The 12,564-nt window shown below is 47.2% G+C and overlaps 1 protein-coding gene across 2 annotated transcripts in view; it reads right to left on the bottom strand.

Annotated features, from left to right (window-relative positions):
* The window catches only part of PDE3B (phosphodiesterase 3B), a 138,861-nt gene extending 128,892 nt beyond the window's left edge, over positions 1-9,969 (bottom strand). Inside the window, exons 1-2 of one of the 2 annotated variants that reach the window (XM_083164663.1) lie at positions 9,841-9,965; positions 8,474-9,704 (exon numbers count right to left, since the gene is read on the bottom strand). In XM_083164663.1, the coding sequence (XP_083020789.1) occupies positions 8,474-9,238 (765 nt within the window). In that variant the 5' untranslated portion in view covers positions 9,239-9,704; positions 9,841-9,965. Of the gene's footprint in view, positions 1-8,473 lie in introns of both variants that reach the window. The other variant, XM_083164664.1, reaches the window with a different exon arrangement.
* Positions 9,970-12,564: the final 2,595 nt, after the last annotated feature.

Here is a 12,564-nt window from a genome sequence, read left to right as displayed (position 1 = left end):
CAAAAGCGAGACGTGACAATACCTTGGGGTACAGAAAAAAAACTGTGTTTAATGAGATTTTTTCAGTGGTTTATGTAAGTTTTAAACAAAGAGTTGGGTGTAAAACAAGTAGAAAAAGCTGGTCAATAGTACCGTTTCAGATGGTTAATGTCAAATAACATACAGAAAACTAATCAAAGTATATCCAGCTTCTGCAAACGTGGGGAGCACATGCAAACTCTACACAAACCATGACCTCGGTGCGGTGAGCCAGAACGAGGCTGCAGGTTTTTCCAAAGAGGCACAGCAGATATTTGTTGAATAACCGCAAGCTGATTGGTCATTCAGTATAAAAGGCAATATTATTATTATAATAATACCGAATGCTACGCAAGCGCCCAGAACCAGATAGACCATGCATAAAATTAATGCTGGAGATCTAAATCCACAAGCACGCTCCCTTCAATTATTGTTTTACATTTTTGAGGAGGGAGGGAACACAAATCGCCAGAGGCCATTTGCAAGAGAAAAAAAAAAAAGTAACCAAGCTTAACCCTTTAGCACCCAGTTGGGCCTAGAGACACGCCAGAAACCACAGTAAGGGAATCCTCCTCAGGAGAGGGTTAAAGGGCAGCCAATCCAGCATGCCGTTTTGTGTGCGACAAAAGTAAACACGGAACCGCCGCTCCTTGCCAATCTCGTTCTACCAGACACTTCACCGCAAGTACTGAAGAATTTCCACACGGTCTCATGACTGAGAACACACGGTGCGCAGCGCACATCTCCAGGAGTTTTCCATGACAAAAGAAAAACAACAAAGTCGGGGGGGGGGGGGGGGGGAATATCGATGATCTCTGTCAGGACAATGAGCAGAGAAAACTTGGATAAGAGGGGAGAACTATCCAGTCTGTTGGAGAGACAAAGGGCCTAAAAAAAAAAAAAAAAAAAAAAAAAAAAAAAAATCGACAAAACCATGCTGCGCTGCAGGTGAGGCAGATGTAACAGGTGCAGAGAGCTAGATTTGGCTGGGGTGTGTTCAAACTGAAATCTCAATTGCAGTGTAAAAACACACAGAAGCCCCTGCACAGATACATTATTATTCCTGGTAGTTCCCAGGTCTACGTACAATGAGAAGCGCATGACCTATATTTGCAAACTCTGTTTACAGAAAAGCATGATAGCAAAGGTACAATTAACATTACTGCTGTCACACGGCTAATTCCCCTGATTGACTGATTACGCACCACAAAGCGAGTGTGGCAATGCACACGGGTAACAGGACCTAACAAGCAGCTTCTGGGTGCATGCGGGAAATGGCAGTCTGAGCTCTGTGTACAACACTCAATGTCAGGTTATGAAGTCAAATAATCCCCTATCGGCAACCATCACCAACCACCTGCACATGGAGGAGGGCGCACATTTTGTAAATGTGATCAACTTTTTAGCCCATCAAGGCCACCGGCGATGTAACAGGTTCCTCATACAGTACATGGTCAGATCCGTCTCGGACTAGAAAAAAAAAAAAAAAAACATGGCGGCTGTCACTATCATTAAGTGAAAGGCGCAGTAGAATCGTAAAACGCTAAATATTATTCTGTCTAAAAGTTACCAGCAGGCATTGCCGGAGAGATAATACCCTGTTGCGGCGGCAAGATACCCGTTCATCTCTTTCAACAGTACCACAGATATTTGGGGCGCTCAAAAAATGATTTACAACTAAACTAATAATGACTGAATCATAACAATAATAATAATGATAATAATCTAAAAAAAAACGGTGATGCATTTTTTGAGTGACGTTACTTCCTGCGATCGCATTTATTGTTGATAGGGAAAAGACTGCTGGGTTTTTACACAATGACTGGAAAGATTTGCTGGATTCGTGCTGTTTCCACACAGGAAACTAAAACGTGGGATTAAAACGTTAAACTTAAAATGACCGATTCTGTATCAGCCAGCAGTAAAATGCTGTCCGCTCCTTATTAACATGTGAAGGCGAAATGTACAAGGTCTCTGTAAAGAGGGTAGCCGGGACCCCCGAGCCACCAGCGCGGCTTCTACCAGATTTAAATCCTAGACTCCGAATACACCACTCCCCAAAAGGAACAGACCACCCCCCAATATAACAAAATCAGACAATGGTTCTGTCTGCGGCTTTTAAAAAAGGACTAGTGGTGGAAATTGGGGTATAGGACAGGCATATTGGGGTGCTTTATTAGTGTATTTATACAGGTGGGAGTAATCTTTTCTTTTCTTTTTTTTTAAATGGCTTAAAAATTACCGAAATATATATACTTATACTCATTTTTATGTACCCCTTTTTTTTTTTATTTAACACTTATTTTGCTGAAAACACTCGCTTTCTATCATTTTGAAACTTTTTGAGAAAAATGCAAATATTCGTCCATTTAACCCAGTTTAACACAAATTGTTACATTATGACCACTAAGACTCTTATTTTGCGGCTACAGACTGATTTCACAATTTTCACGTTTTTTTGCAAATCTGCAATAGAATAGGTTGAGAGGAGTGCAAACCACGATAAGTCCCTTTTCAGGGTAATTTTGTGCCGATTTCCGTTAGAATTCCCATTGCAGTAAATGACCACGTTATCGCGGCTAATTGAATTCCCCCTTTTAAGAGAAGACCTGCCGGTCCCCTAGCTTCGTACAGTTTTGTAGGTGGAAAAAAATATGTAATTCCGTTCTGCGATGACACGAGCAGGAGAACTCCCGAAGGTGCGCCCTGGTGGAGCGATACCACTTACGTTCTGTCCGATGGGGATAATCAGAGCAGTTAGAGTTGGACGCGGTAGTGGACACAGTTGTTCGGGGGTAAACAACCGTTCATAATGTCGCTTCTATGGGGAAAAAACATTAACCCTCTCCATGTGAACACGGGAAGGGAAGCATTCAGCGAATATTTCATAAGTTACCTTAATGAGAGCTGGATCTGCAGAAAACAACTAAATTATTGTATGACAAAGAATAAGGGCTGCCACACAGGGGAACAATGGTTTAAAAAATGACAAATATAATTTTTATTTCAATTTTTTTACCCGTTTTGGCACAAAGCAAACAGAAACTACACAAAATGTCTATATATTTACCAGTTACATTACAGATTGTTGCACAACTTGATTTTATTACGCCTCGACTTACTAGGACGTCCCGGACCTGCCATATGTACAACCGCCACTAGCCCCATTCTTACATACATGTAAAAGAATTTAGAGTCAAAGTATGCGGACCGTGGTAGAAGCAATTTTCCTATGAACAGCAGACTTCCTTTTAGCAAGTCGTCCACAAGGAATTTATAGGCAATAGACACAAAAGCTTAAAAATAACAAAAAAAAAAAGTTGATGTGTCCCTGCCGGTAAACAAACAAAATGTGATAACAGAAGACAATAGCACGCATGAGAATAAATAACAGGGTTATATGGTCTAAACAGAACATTTCTGACATACACATTCTGTGAGCTGGACCAAATATAATGCTATTAATCCCAGGAACTAGTGACCACACTGACAAGTGTAATGCCAGCGAGCGCGTGACTGTCCAAGTGCACAAACATTGCTAATGAGAATGTGGTCCAAGTGCACAGGGTGGCAGTTCCAACTATTAATAGGCAATAGATCGACTCGTAGCGCTGTACTCAAACAGATATGTAAATACGGCAACATCCTTTGGGTTCAGCGGCAAAATAATTCCCTTCAAGGAAACGTAAAGATCAGCCCTACGTGCATCAGCAACTTTAATAATGTAGAACGAGTCTGTCCCTCGGAATTGCTGGAAACTATTTTAACAAATCAGATGCTGTCCAAGCGCATCAACGGAATAAATTATTCATTCACACAACAGAATATAGACGTATTTCGCTTCCCGGTGCGTGTTTAGGAATGACGAGTGACATGCATAGGACGAGCCATTGCGCCGATGGCTTTGGTGAACTCTCCACCTGCAGTCGCGCTACAGTAGTTAACCTCTAATAATTTTGCAAATGACTGGTGTCAGTGACCGAAGATTGGAATTTAGAGGCGGCGGCAGCTCCACATGTGGAATTAAGGACAAGTGAAACAGCTGTGAAGAAAAACCTCAATTCGTAACGCTCGGAAAACGCGCCCTCTTTCCTCCCCATTCTTCAGACATCTGCTAAGCTTTAATACGTTCACACCAGATTTTGTGCTGTTCCTTTGCAGAACCTCTTCTGGGGAAGAATTATTTTATTTGCTGCTGCCTTGAGGTTGAAATACAGCACTTATCAGCTTTCCTTCAGCATGAAGGGTTAACGCACTAAAAAAGAAATAGTAGGAATGAAAAGTAAACAAGCTGCTCAGAACCCTGGCTGTCAAGAGTATACTGTAATAAAGCCATATATCAATGCTGTAATAAAGTAGTATGGGATAGGGAAAGTCTGTCAAAGCGGAATGTACTTGTGAAGTCACTGATTAACTCTTTGCCCTCCTGCCTCAGAAGTTGGAGAAACAGCTTTAGTACATTGTTTATTTCCACCAGACGGCACTTGTATTGTAATAGCTATTCAATAACGTAAAAGGGTGATGTGTATTGAGGAGGGGGAAGGATTATATAAAATGGTCTTTATTGCAAAATGAATAGGAAAACGTATAGAAGCTTTTGAAGACATTAACCCATTGAGCGCCAAGTGAATTTGTCAAAATAAGTGTAAAAATTGCCAAGAAAACATTTTTATTCATCATAATGACCAGTAATGTTACCTTATATAGGAAATATCATCTTTTTATAACAAAACATTTTTAATTTGAATTTATATAACAAATGTGAGTGACGATGGCATTTTAGCAGATATTTTGCGCACCTCTCACAGAGATGTTGACACTCAAAGGATTAAGGACAATGTACGGCAAGCAAGCACCGTATTGAGGCGTGTACACATTACACAATTATTGTATGACTAGACACATGTATAGTGTATAAAGGGCCTGGTGCTAGATTTACATAACACAGTTAAACAGGAACGATATACAAGAAACAATAAAGAAAAGACCCCTAATATATTCTGCGTACAGCGACGGGTTAACAGCGCACGGCATATACTGATGTGCGTTACTGCACAGAGCGAACGTCCTAACCCCAAATGCAGCCTAACTGGGGAGGAGACACTGACGCAAGCCAGAAATGTGGCGACCAGTCAGGAAACAAACATTAACCCAGCCCTGCCAGTGTGTGACCTGATGACCCGGTATTCAGCAGGTGATGTCAGCAGCTGCCGCCGTCGGCAACCTGCAAACCTGGGGCATTATATAAGCAGACTCTGTTCTTTGTGAATTTCGACATCGTTGCTATTTACAATTAACAATTACACTTAGGTGATGAAGACAAATCAGAAAACAACAACCAGACTCATTGCAAAGAAAACGGTATCCGGTCGTCAGCAAGCAGACAGCCGACATTACCAAAAGTTTGACAAACAGTCAATGTAAAAATGTGGACACGTGAAAAAGTTGACAGGACTCACTTTTTTTCAAAATATTTGGACTTTTATACTTTAAAATCCACGTCAACTCCAACTGGGAACGGTAAAGTGTTCCCGAGAGCACCAGTAGCATAGCGAGGCATCGTGCCTGAAGGAGGGCAACAAGTGCGCTACCCTCGCGAGCCATATGTCAAGGTACCACAAGAACATCTCAACCGTTTCATGTCAACATTTTGAGAATGTCAACCTTTTTATTAATGATGACCTTATGAATATCAAACTAGAGACACTTCAGACCATTTCAACCCACACCCCCAGAAAACAGAGGTTGCAATGAGTTCCATACTGCTAACTATAGAGCAAAAGATTATAACCTCCCCCAGCGGGCAGGGCCCTCCGTCCTCTCTGTCTGTTATTACCCAGTCTTGTTTTATTACTGGCTTGTTCCCATTGTTAAATGCAAGGAAACATACTGGTGCTATATACGTACATGTAAATAAAGGACATACATAAATAAGGCTCGTCTGTTTAGCAAGAGGTGTTGCAATAACTGTGCGACCTTTGGTGCAACCCGTCCAACAGGGATCTATTTTCCGGATCGTGCAGGTGGCATAGGCCCTTATAAATATTTCAGACTTCCAAAGGCATTTATGGGGGGGTGTTTTAATCCTGCAGGTTCCATTAACCGCAACAAATGGAGGGGAGGAACACTTAAGACAGGACACAGGAAGGCTCTGTAGGACACGCTTAGTGTTCCGTGTGCGAATGGGAATATTGTACACCAGGATTATCAGCACGCACTGGTTAAATATTGATCAGTAGCTCAGCACCTAAGTATTCATTGTCTCTGTGCAGCGCACGGCGGCAAAGACCCAGCTGCTTATAAACGCTTGCAGATGCAGCGATCCAAGGAGAGGTCCTGTAAGGAATAATTTGCTGGAACAAAGCTCCATTAACATGTGCAAATATTAATAGTGTGAGGGCTCGGAGCAAATCGGGGATCATCTGCTTACAAAAAGGCCTTGAATTCACCTATATGTACGTGTCCGTAATTCAGCACGTAGCTGGCATTAGATAATGCAAATGTTATGTACAGAGAGGAAAAGAGGGTGCAGGAGAGGAACTTTGCGGTTCTGGGTGGCAGAAGGGTCAAAGGTCATTGTAACTTTTTGTCTTTGGGGGCAGCAGACAGAAAAACTTCACAAAACTTTTTTTTTTTAAAGAAAACGGAAGGTAAGCACAGCGCAGCAGTAAATAGCCCAGTCACGGTTATCCACACAGCCAACATCTGCAGCAAGCCAATAAAAGTGCTGGAGATGGGGAGGGAGGGGACAGGGTGACAGCGAGAGGTAAACAAGGGTCCCCCCCTCCACCAATTCTCATTATCCTTGCCATGACACAACAGCCTCTTATCGGACATTCCTGCTTTCCACCAAGCTGGAACATTTTCCACACATCGTTTGCAATAAAAACAACAGTAAAGCCTTTGATGTGAATGTGCCAGGTGCTGAGATACTGTACAGAGAATGAAGCGTCAGCTCCTGGGCCCACAGACACATCGACATTATGTGAACACTTTATCTACTACCCATAGACATATTGAAGTGTGTGTGAGAATGTGCAAGGTGCTTAGTTATACAGAGAGAAGTGTAAGCTCCTGGGCCCACAGACTCAGAAATATATATATATATATATATATATATATATATATATATATATATATATATATATATATATATATATATATATATATATATATATATATATATATATATGCCAGGTTTTGAGAGATAAGTGTCAGCTCCTGGGCCCAGACCCAGGCAAAGTCTATGAGTGAGTATGTATGTATGTATGTATGTGCTGAGAGAAGGTGTCAGCTCCTGGGCCCAGAGTCTCAGGTAAAGTTTATGTATGTATGCTCTGAGAGAAGAAGTGTCAGCTCCTGGGCCCAGAGTCTCAGGTAAAGTGTATGTATGGATCTGCTGTGATAAGTGTCAGTTCCTGGGTCCAGAGTTTCAAGTAAAGTGCATGTATGTTGTGAGAGAAGAAGTGTCAGCTCCTGGGCCCAGAGTTTCAGGTAAAGGGTATGTATGTACGTATGTATGTATGTATGTATGTATGTATGTATGTATGTATGTTGTGAGAGAAGAAGTGTCAGCTCTTGGGCCCAGAGTTTCAGGTAAAGGGTATGCATGTATGCATGCTCTGAAAGAAGAAGTGTCAGCTCCCGGGCCCAGTCTTAGGTAAAGTGTATGTATGTATGTATGTATGTATGTTCTGAGAGAAGAAGTGTCAGCTCCTGGGCCCAGTCTCAGGTAAAGTGTGTGTATGTATGTATGTATGTATGTTCTGAGAGAAGTGTCAGCTCCTGGGCCCAGAGTTTCAGGTAAAGTGTATGTATGCATGTTCTGAGAGAAGAAGTGTCAGCTCCTGGGCCCAGAGTTTCAGGTAAAGTGTATGTATGTATGTATGTATGTATGTATGTTCTGAAAGAAGAAGTGTCAGCTCCTGGGCCCAGTCTCAGGTAAAATGTATGTATGTATGTATGAATGTTCTGAGAGAAGAAGTGTCAGCTCCTGGGCCCAGTCTCAGGTAAAGTTTATGTATGAATGTTCTGAGAGAAAAAGTGTCAGCTCCTGGGCCCAGTCTCAGGTAAAGTGTGTGTATGTATGTGCTGAGAGAAGAAGTGTCAGCTCCTGGGCCCAGTCTCAGGTAAAGTGTGTGTATGTATGTGCTGAGAGAAGAAGTGTCAGCTCCTGGGCCCAGTCTCAGGTAAAGTGTGTGTATGTATGTGCTGAGAGAAGAAGTGTCAGCTCCTGGGCCCAGTCTCAGGTAAAGTGTGTGTATGTATGTGCTGAGAGAAGAAGTGTCAGCTCCTGGGCCCAGTCTCAGGTAAAGTGTGTGTATGTATGTGCTGAGAGAAGAAGTGTCAGCTCCTGGGCCCAGTCTCAGGTAAAGTGTATGTATGTGTGTTCTGAGAGAAGAAGTGTCAGCTCCTGGGCCCAGTCTCAGGTAAAGCAGAGGCAGCCTCTCCTTACCTGCTCCCGGGAGATACAGGGCAGCGAGGGTCTCCGGGACATCTTGCCGCCGACCCCGCAGTAGCTGGAGGGGGTCTCCCCCAGGGACACACAGCTGGACCTCCTGCGGGGCCGGATGACGGGCACCTTCTCCTCCAGCGGGGCAGCCCCGGGGTGCGCCTCCCGGATGTGAAAGCAGCGGCAGAAGGCCAGGGCCAGCAGCGAGCCGGCCAGCCCCCCCAGGCACCCCCCTAGGGCCCGGAGCGCCGGCGGCATGGAGCCCAGGCTGGTGCGGGAGAGCAGCCAGACCAGGCTGGAGAAGAGCAGCAGCAGCACGCTGTGACCCAGCCGCAGCCCCCTCCACAGCCCCAGCAGCCCCACACAGGCCAGCCCGGCCAGCAGCCCCGCCGGCTCCCCCAGCAGCACGGCGTCCCCGCAGCAGCAGCAGGCGGGCAGGGCCAGCAGCCACAGCGCCCCGCTCCCCCCCGCCGCCGCCCGGGACAGGTAGCAGGTCAGGAAGAAGAAGGCGCAGGCCAGGCTGAAGAGGGGGCTGAGGGCCGGCAGCAGGCACCGCACCCAGCCCGCCGCCGCCCCGCTCCCCAGCACGGACCAGGCGGCCGCCGCCACGGCTACCCCGCCGCCGCACAGCACGGAGCGGGGAGCCCGGCACAGCAGCACGGGGCGCGGGGGGTCCGGGGGCAGCGGGGTGACGCAGCTCCGCACATAGCCGTTCCCCAGGCCGTCCGCGTCCGGCCGCTTCATGCTCTGCTCCTCCCCGGGAGCCATGCCCAGCTGCGGCCCCGCCGGGCGGCCTCATGTCCCGCAGCCCATCCTCCTGCTGCGCCCCCCGCCCCGGCTCCTAGTACCGCCGCAGCCCCCCCGGCCACCGCTCCAGCACCGCGCCCGGGACCAGGAGGACTACAGCCGCCGACGCCGCTCCAGCACCGGGACCAGGAGGACTACAGCCGCCGACGCCGCTCCAGCACCGGGACCAGGAGGACTACAGCCGCCGCTCCAGCACCGCGCCCGGGACCAGGAGGACTACAGCCGCCGCCGCTCCAGCACCGTGCCCGGGACAAGGAGGACTACAGCCGCCGCTCCAGCACTGCGCCCGGGACCAGGAGGACTACAGCCGCCGCTATACGAGCTGCTGCCTCCTGCCACACTCTGCTCTGCTGCCCGGCACTTCCTACAGCGCTCTGCTGCTGCTCTGCCGTGTGCTGCTCTGCTCTGCACTGTCCCGGCCAACTACCTATAGCGCTCTTCTCTGCACTGTCCCGGCCAACTACACTGCTCTGCTCTGCACTGTCCCGGCCAACTACACTGCTCTACTCTGCACTGTCCCGGCCAACTACACTGCTCTGCTCTGCACTGTCCCGGCCAACTACACTGCTCTGCCCGGCACTTCCTAGAGCGCTCTGCTGCTGTGTTGCTCTGTTGTGTACTGTCCCGGGTAAGTACAGCGCTCTGCTGCTGTTTGGAAGTTGCTGCAGTGCACTGTCCGGACTCGACTAACTAACCACAAAACTCTGCCGAGCTGCACTGCTCTACCGAGTGCTGTCCCAACCTACTACAGTGCTCTGCTGCTGCTGCTTTGCCTGACTGCACTGCTCTGCATTGTACTGTCCCAACTAGCTGTAGTGCTCTGCAGTATACTTTCCCAAGTTGGAAATCCAAACTACAGTGCTTAGCTGCAGCTCTGCCATGCACTTTCCAAACTAACTACAACACTCTACTCTCTACTGTCCCAACTAACTGCAGCGCTCTGCTATGTACTGTCCCAAAACTAACTGCAGTGCTCTGCTCTACAGTTTACAGTCCCAACCTACTACAGTGCTCTGCGGCTGCTTTGCCTGACTGCACTGCCCTGTACTTACCCAACTAACTGCAGTGCTCTGCTCTACCGTGTACATGCATAACTAACTGCGGTGCTCTGCTGCTGCTCTTCCATGCTTTGTTTCGACTAACTACAGTGCTCTGCTGCAGCTCTCCATAACTGCATTGCTCTGATGTGTACTGTCCCAACTAACTGCAGTGCTCTGCTGCAGCTCTTCCATGTGCTGTCCCAACTAACTGCAGCGCTCTGCCCTACCATGTACTGTGCCAACTAACTGCAGTGCTCTGCTGCTGCAGTACTCTGACCTGTACTGTCCCAACTAACTACAGCTCTCCCGTGTATTGTTCCAACTAATTGCAGTGCTCTGCTGCAGCTCTGCCATGTACTGTCCCAACTAACAACAGCGATCTGCTATACCGTGCATTGTCCCAACTAACTGCAGCACTCTGCAACTGGGTACTGTCCCAATTAACTGCAGTGATGTGCTACGGCTCTGCCCTGTACTGTTCTGCTCTGTCCCAACTAATTATAGTGCTCTGCTCTACCGTGTACTGTTCCAACTAATTGCAGTGCTCTGCTGCAGCTCTGCCATGTACTGTCCCAACTAACTACAGTGTACTGTCCACAACTGACTGCAGTGCTCTGCTGCTGCACTGTTCTGCCTTGTCTTAACTAACTACAGTGCTCTACTGTATACTGTTCCAACTAATTGCAGTGCGTTGCTGCAGCTCTGCCATGTACTGTCCCAACTAATTGCAGTGCTCTGCTGCTGCACTATTCTGCCATGTCCCAACTAACTACAGCGCTCTTTTCTAGTGTGTACAATCCCAACTAACTGCAGTGCTCTGCTGCTGCACTATTCTGCCATGTCCCAACTAACTACAGTGCTCTGTTCTAGTGTGTACAATCCCAACTAACTGCAGTGCTCTGCTGCTACACTGTTCTGCCATGTCCCAGCTAACTACAGCGCTCTGTTCTACTGTGTACAGTCCCAACTAGCTACAGTGCTCTGCTGCTGCACTATTCTGCCATGTCCCAACTAACTACAGTGCTCTGTTCTAGTGTGTACAGTCCCAACTAACTACAGCGCTCTGCTGCTGCACTATTCTGCCATGTCCCAACTAACTACAGCGCTATGTTCTAGTGTGTACAGTCCCAACTAACTACAGCGCTCTGTTCTAGTGTGTACAATCCCAACTAACTGCAGTGCTCTGCTGCTACACTGTCCTGGCATGTCCCAACTAACTACAGTGCTCTGTTCTAGTGTGTACAGTCCCAACTAGCTACAGTGCTCTGCTGCTGCACTATTCTGCCATGTTCCAACTAACTACAGCACTCTGTTCTAGTGTGTACAGTCCCAACTAACTACAGCGCTCTGTTCTAGTGTGTACAATCCCAACTAGCTACAGTGCTCTGCTGCTGCACTATACTGCCATGTCCCAACTAACTACAGCGCTCTGTTCTAGTGTCTACAATCCCAACTAGCTACAGTGCTCTGCTGCTGCACTGTTCGGCCATGTGCCATGTCCCAACTAACTACAGCGCTCTGTTCTAGTGTGTACAATCCCAACTAGCTACAGTGCTCTGCTGCTGCACTATACTGCCATGTCCCAACTAACTACAGCGCTCTGTTCTAGTGTCTACAATCCCAACTAGCTACAGTGCTCTGCTGCTGCACTGTTCTGCCATGTGCCATGTCCCAACTAACTACAGCGCTCTGTTCTAGTGTGTACAGTCCCAACTAGCTACAGTGCTCTGCTGCTGCACTATTCTGCTGCCATGTCCCAACTAACTACAGTGCTCTGTTCTAGTGTGTACAGTCCCAACTAACTACAGCGCTCTGCTGCTGCACTGTTCTGCCATGTCCCAACTAACTACAGCGCTATGTTCTAGTGTGTACAGTCCCAACTAACTACAGCGCTCTGTTCTAGTGTGTACAATCCCAACTAACTGCAGTGCTCTGCTGCTACACTGTCCTGCCATGTCCCAACTAACTACAGTGCTCTGTTCTAGTGTGTACAGTCCCAACTAACTACAGCGCTCTGCTGCTGCACTATTCTGCCATGTCCCAACTAACTACAGCGCTATGTTCTAGTGTGTACAGTGTCAACTAACTACAGCGCTCTGTTCTAGTGTGTACAATCCCAACTAACTGCAGTGCTCTGCTGCTACACTGTCCTGCCATGTCCCAACTAACTACAGTGCTCTGTTCTAGTGTGTACAGTCCCAACTAGCTACAGTGCTCTGCTGCTGCACTAATCTGCCATGTTCCATC

The sequence above is a fragment of the Crinia signifera genome, chromosome 11, assembly GCF_055691185.1.
Source record: "Crinia signifera chromosome 11, ASM5569118v1, whole genome shotgun sequence".
NCBI lineage: Eukaryota > Metazoa > Chordata > Amphibia > Anura > Myobatrachidae > Crinia > Crinia signifera.
The sequence above is the reverse complement of the archived record's forward strand: the minus strand, read 5'-3'. Positions and strand labels throughout refer to the sequence as shown.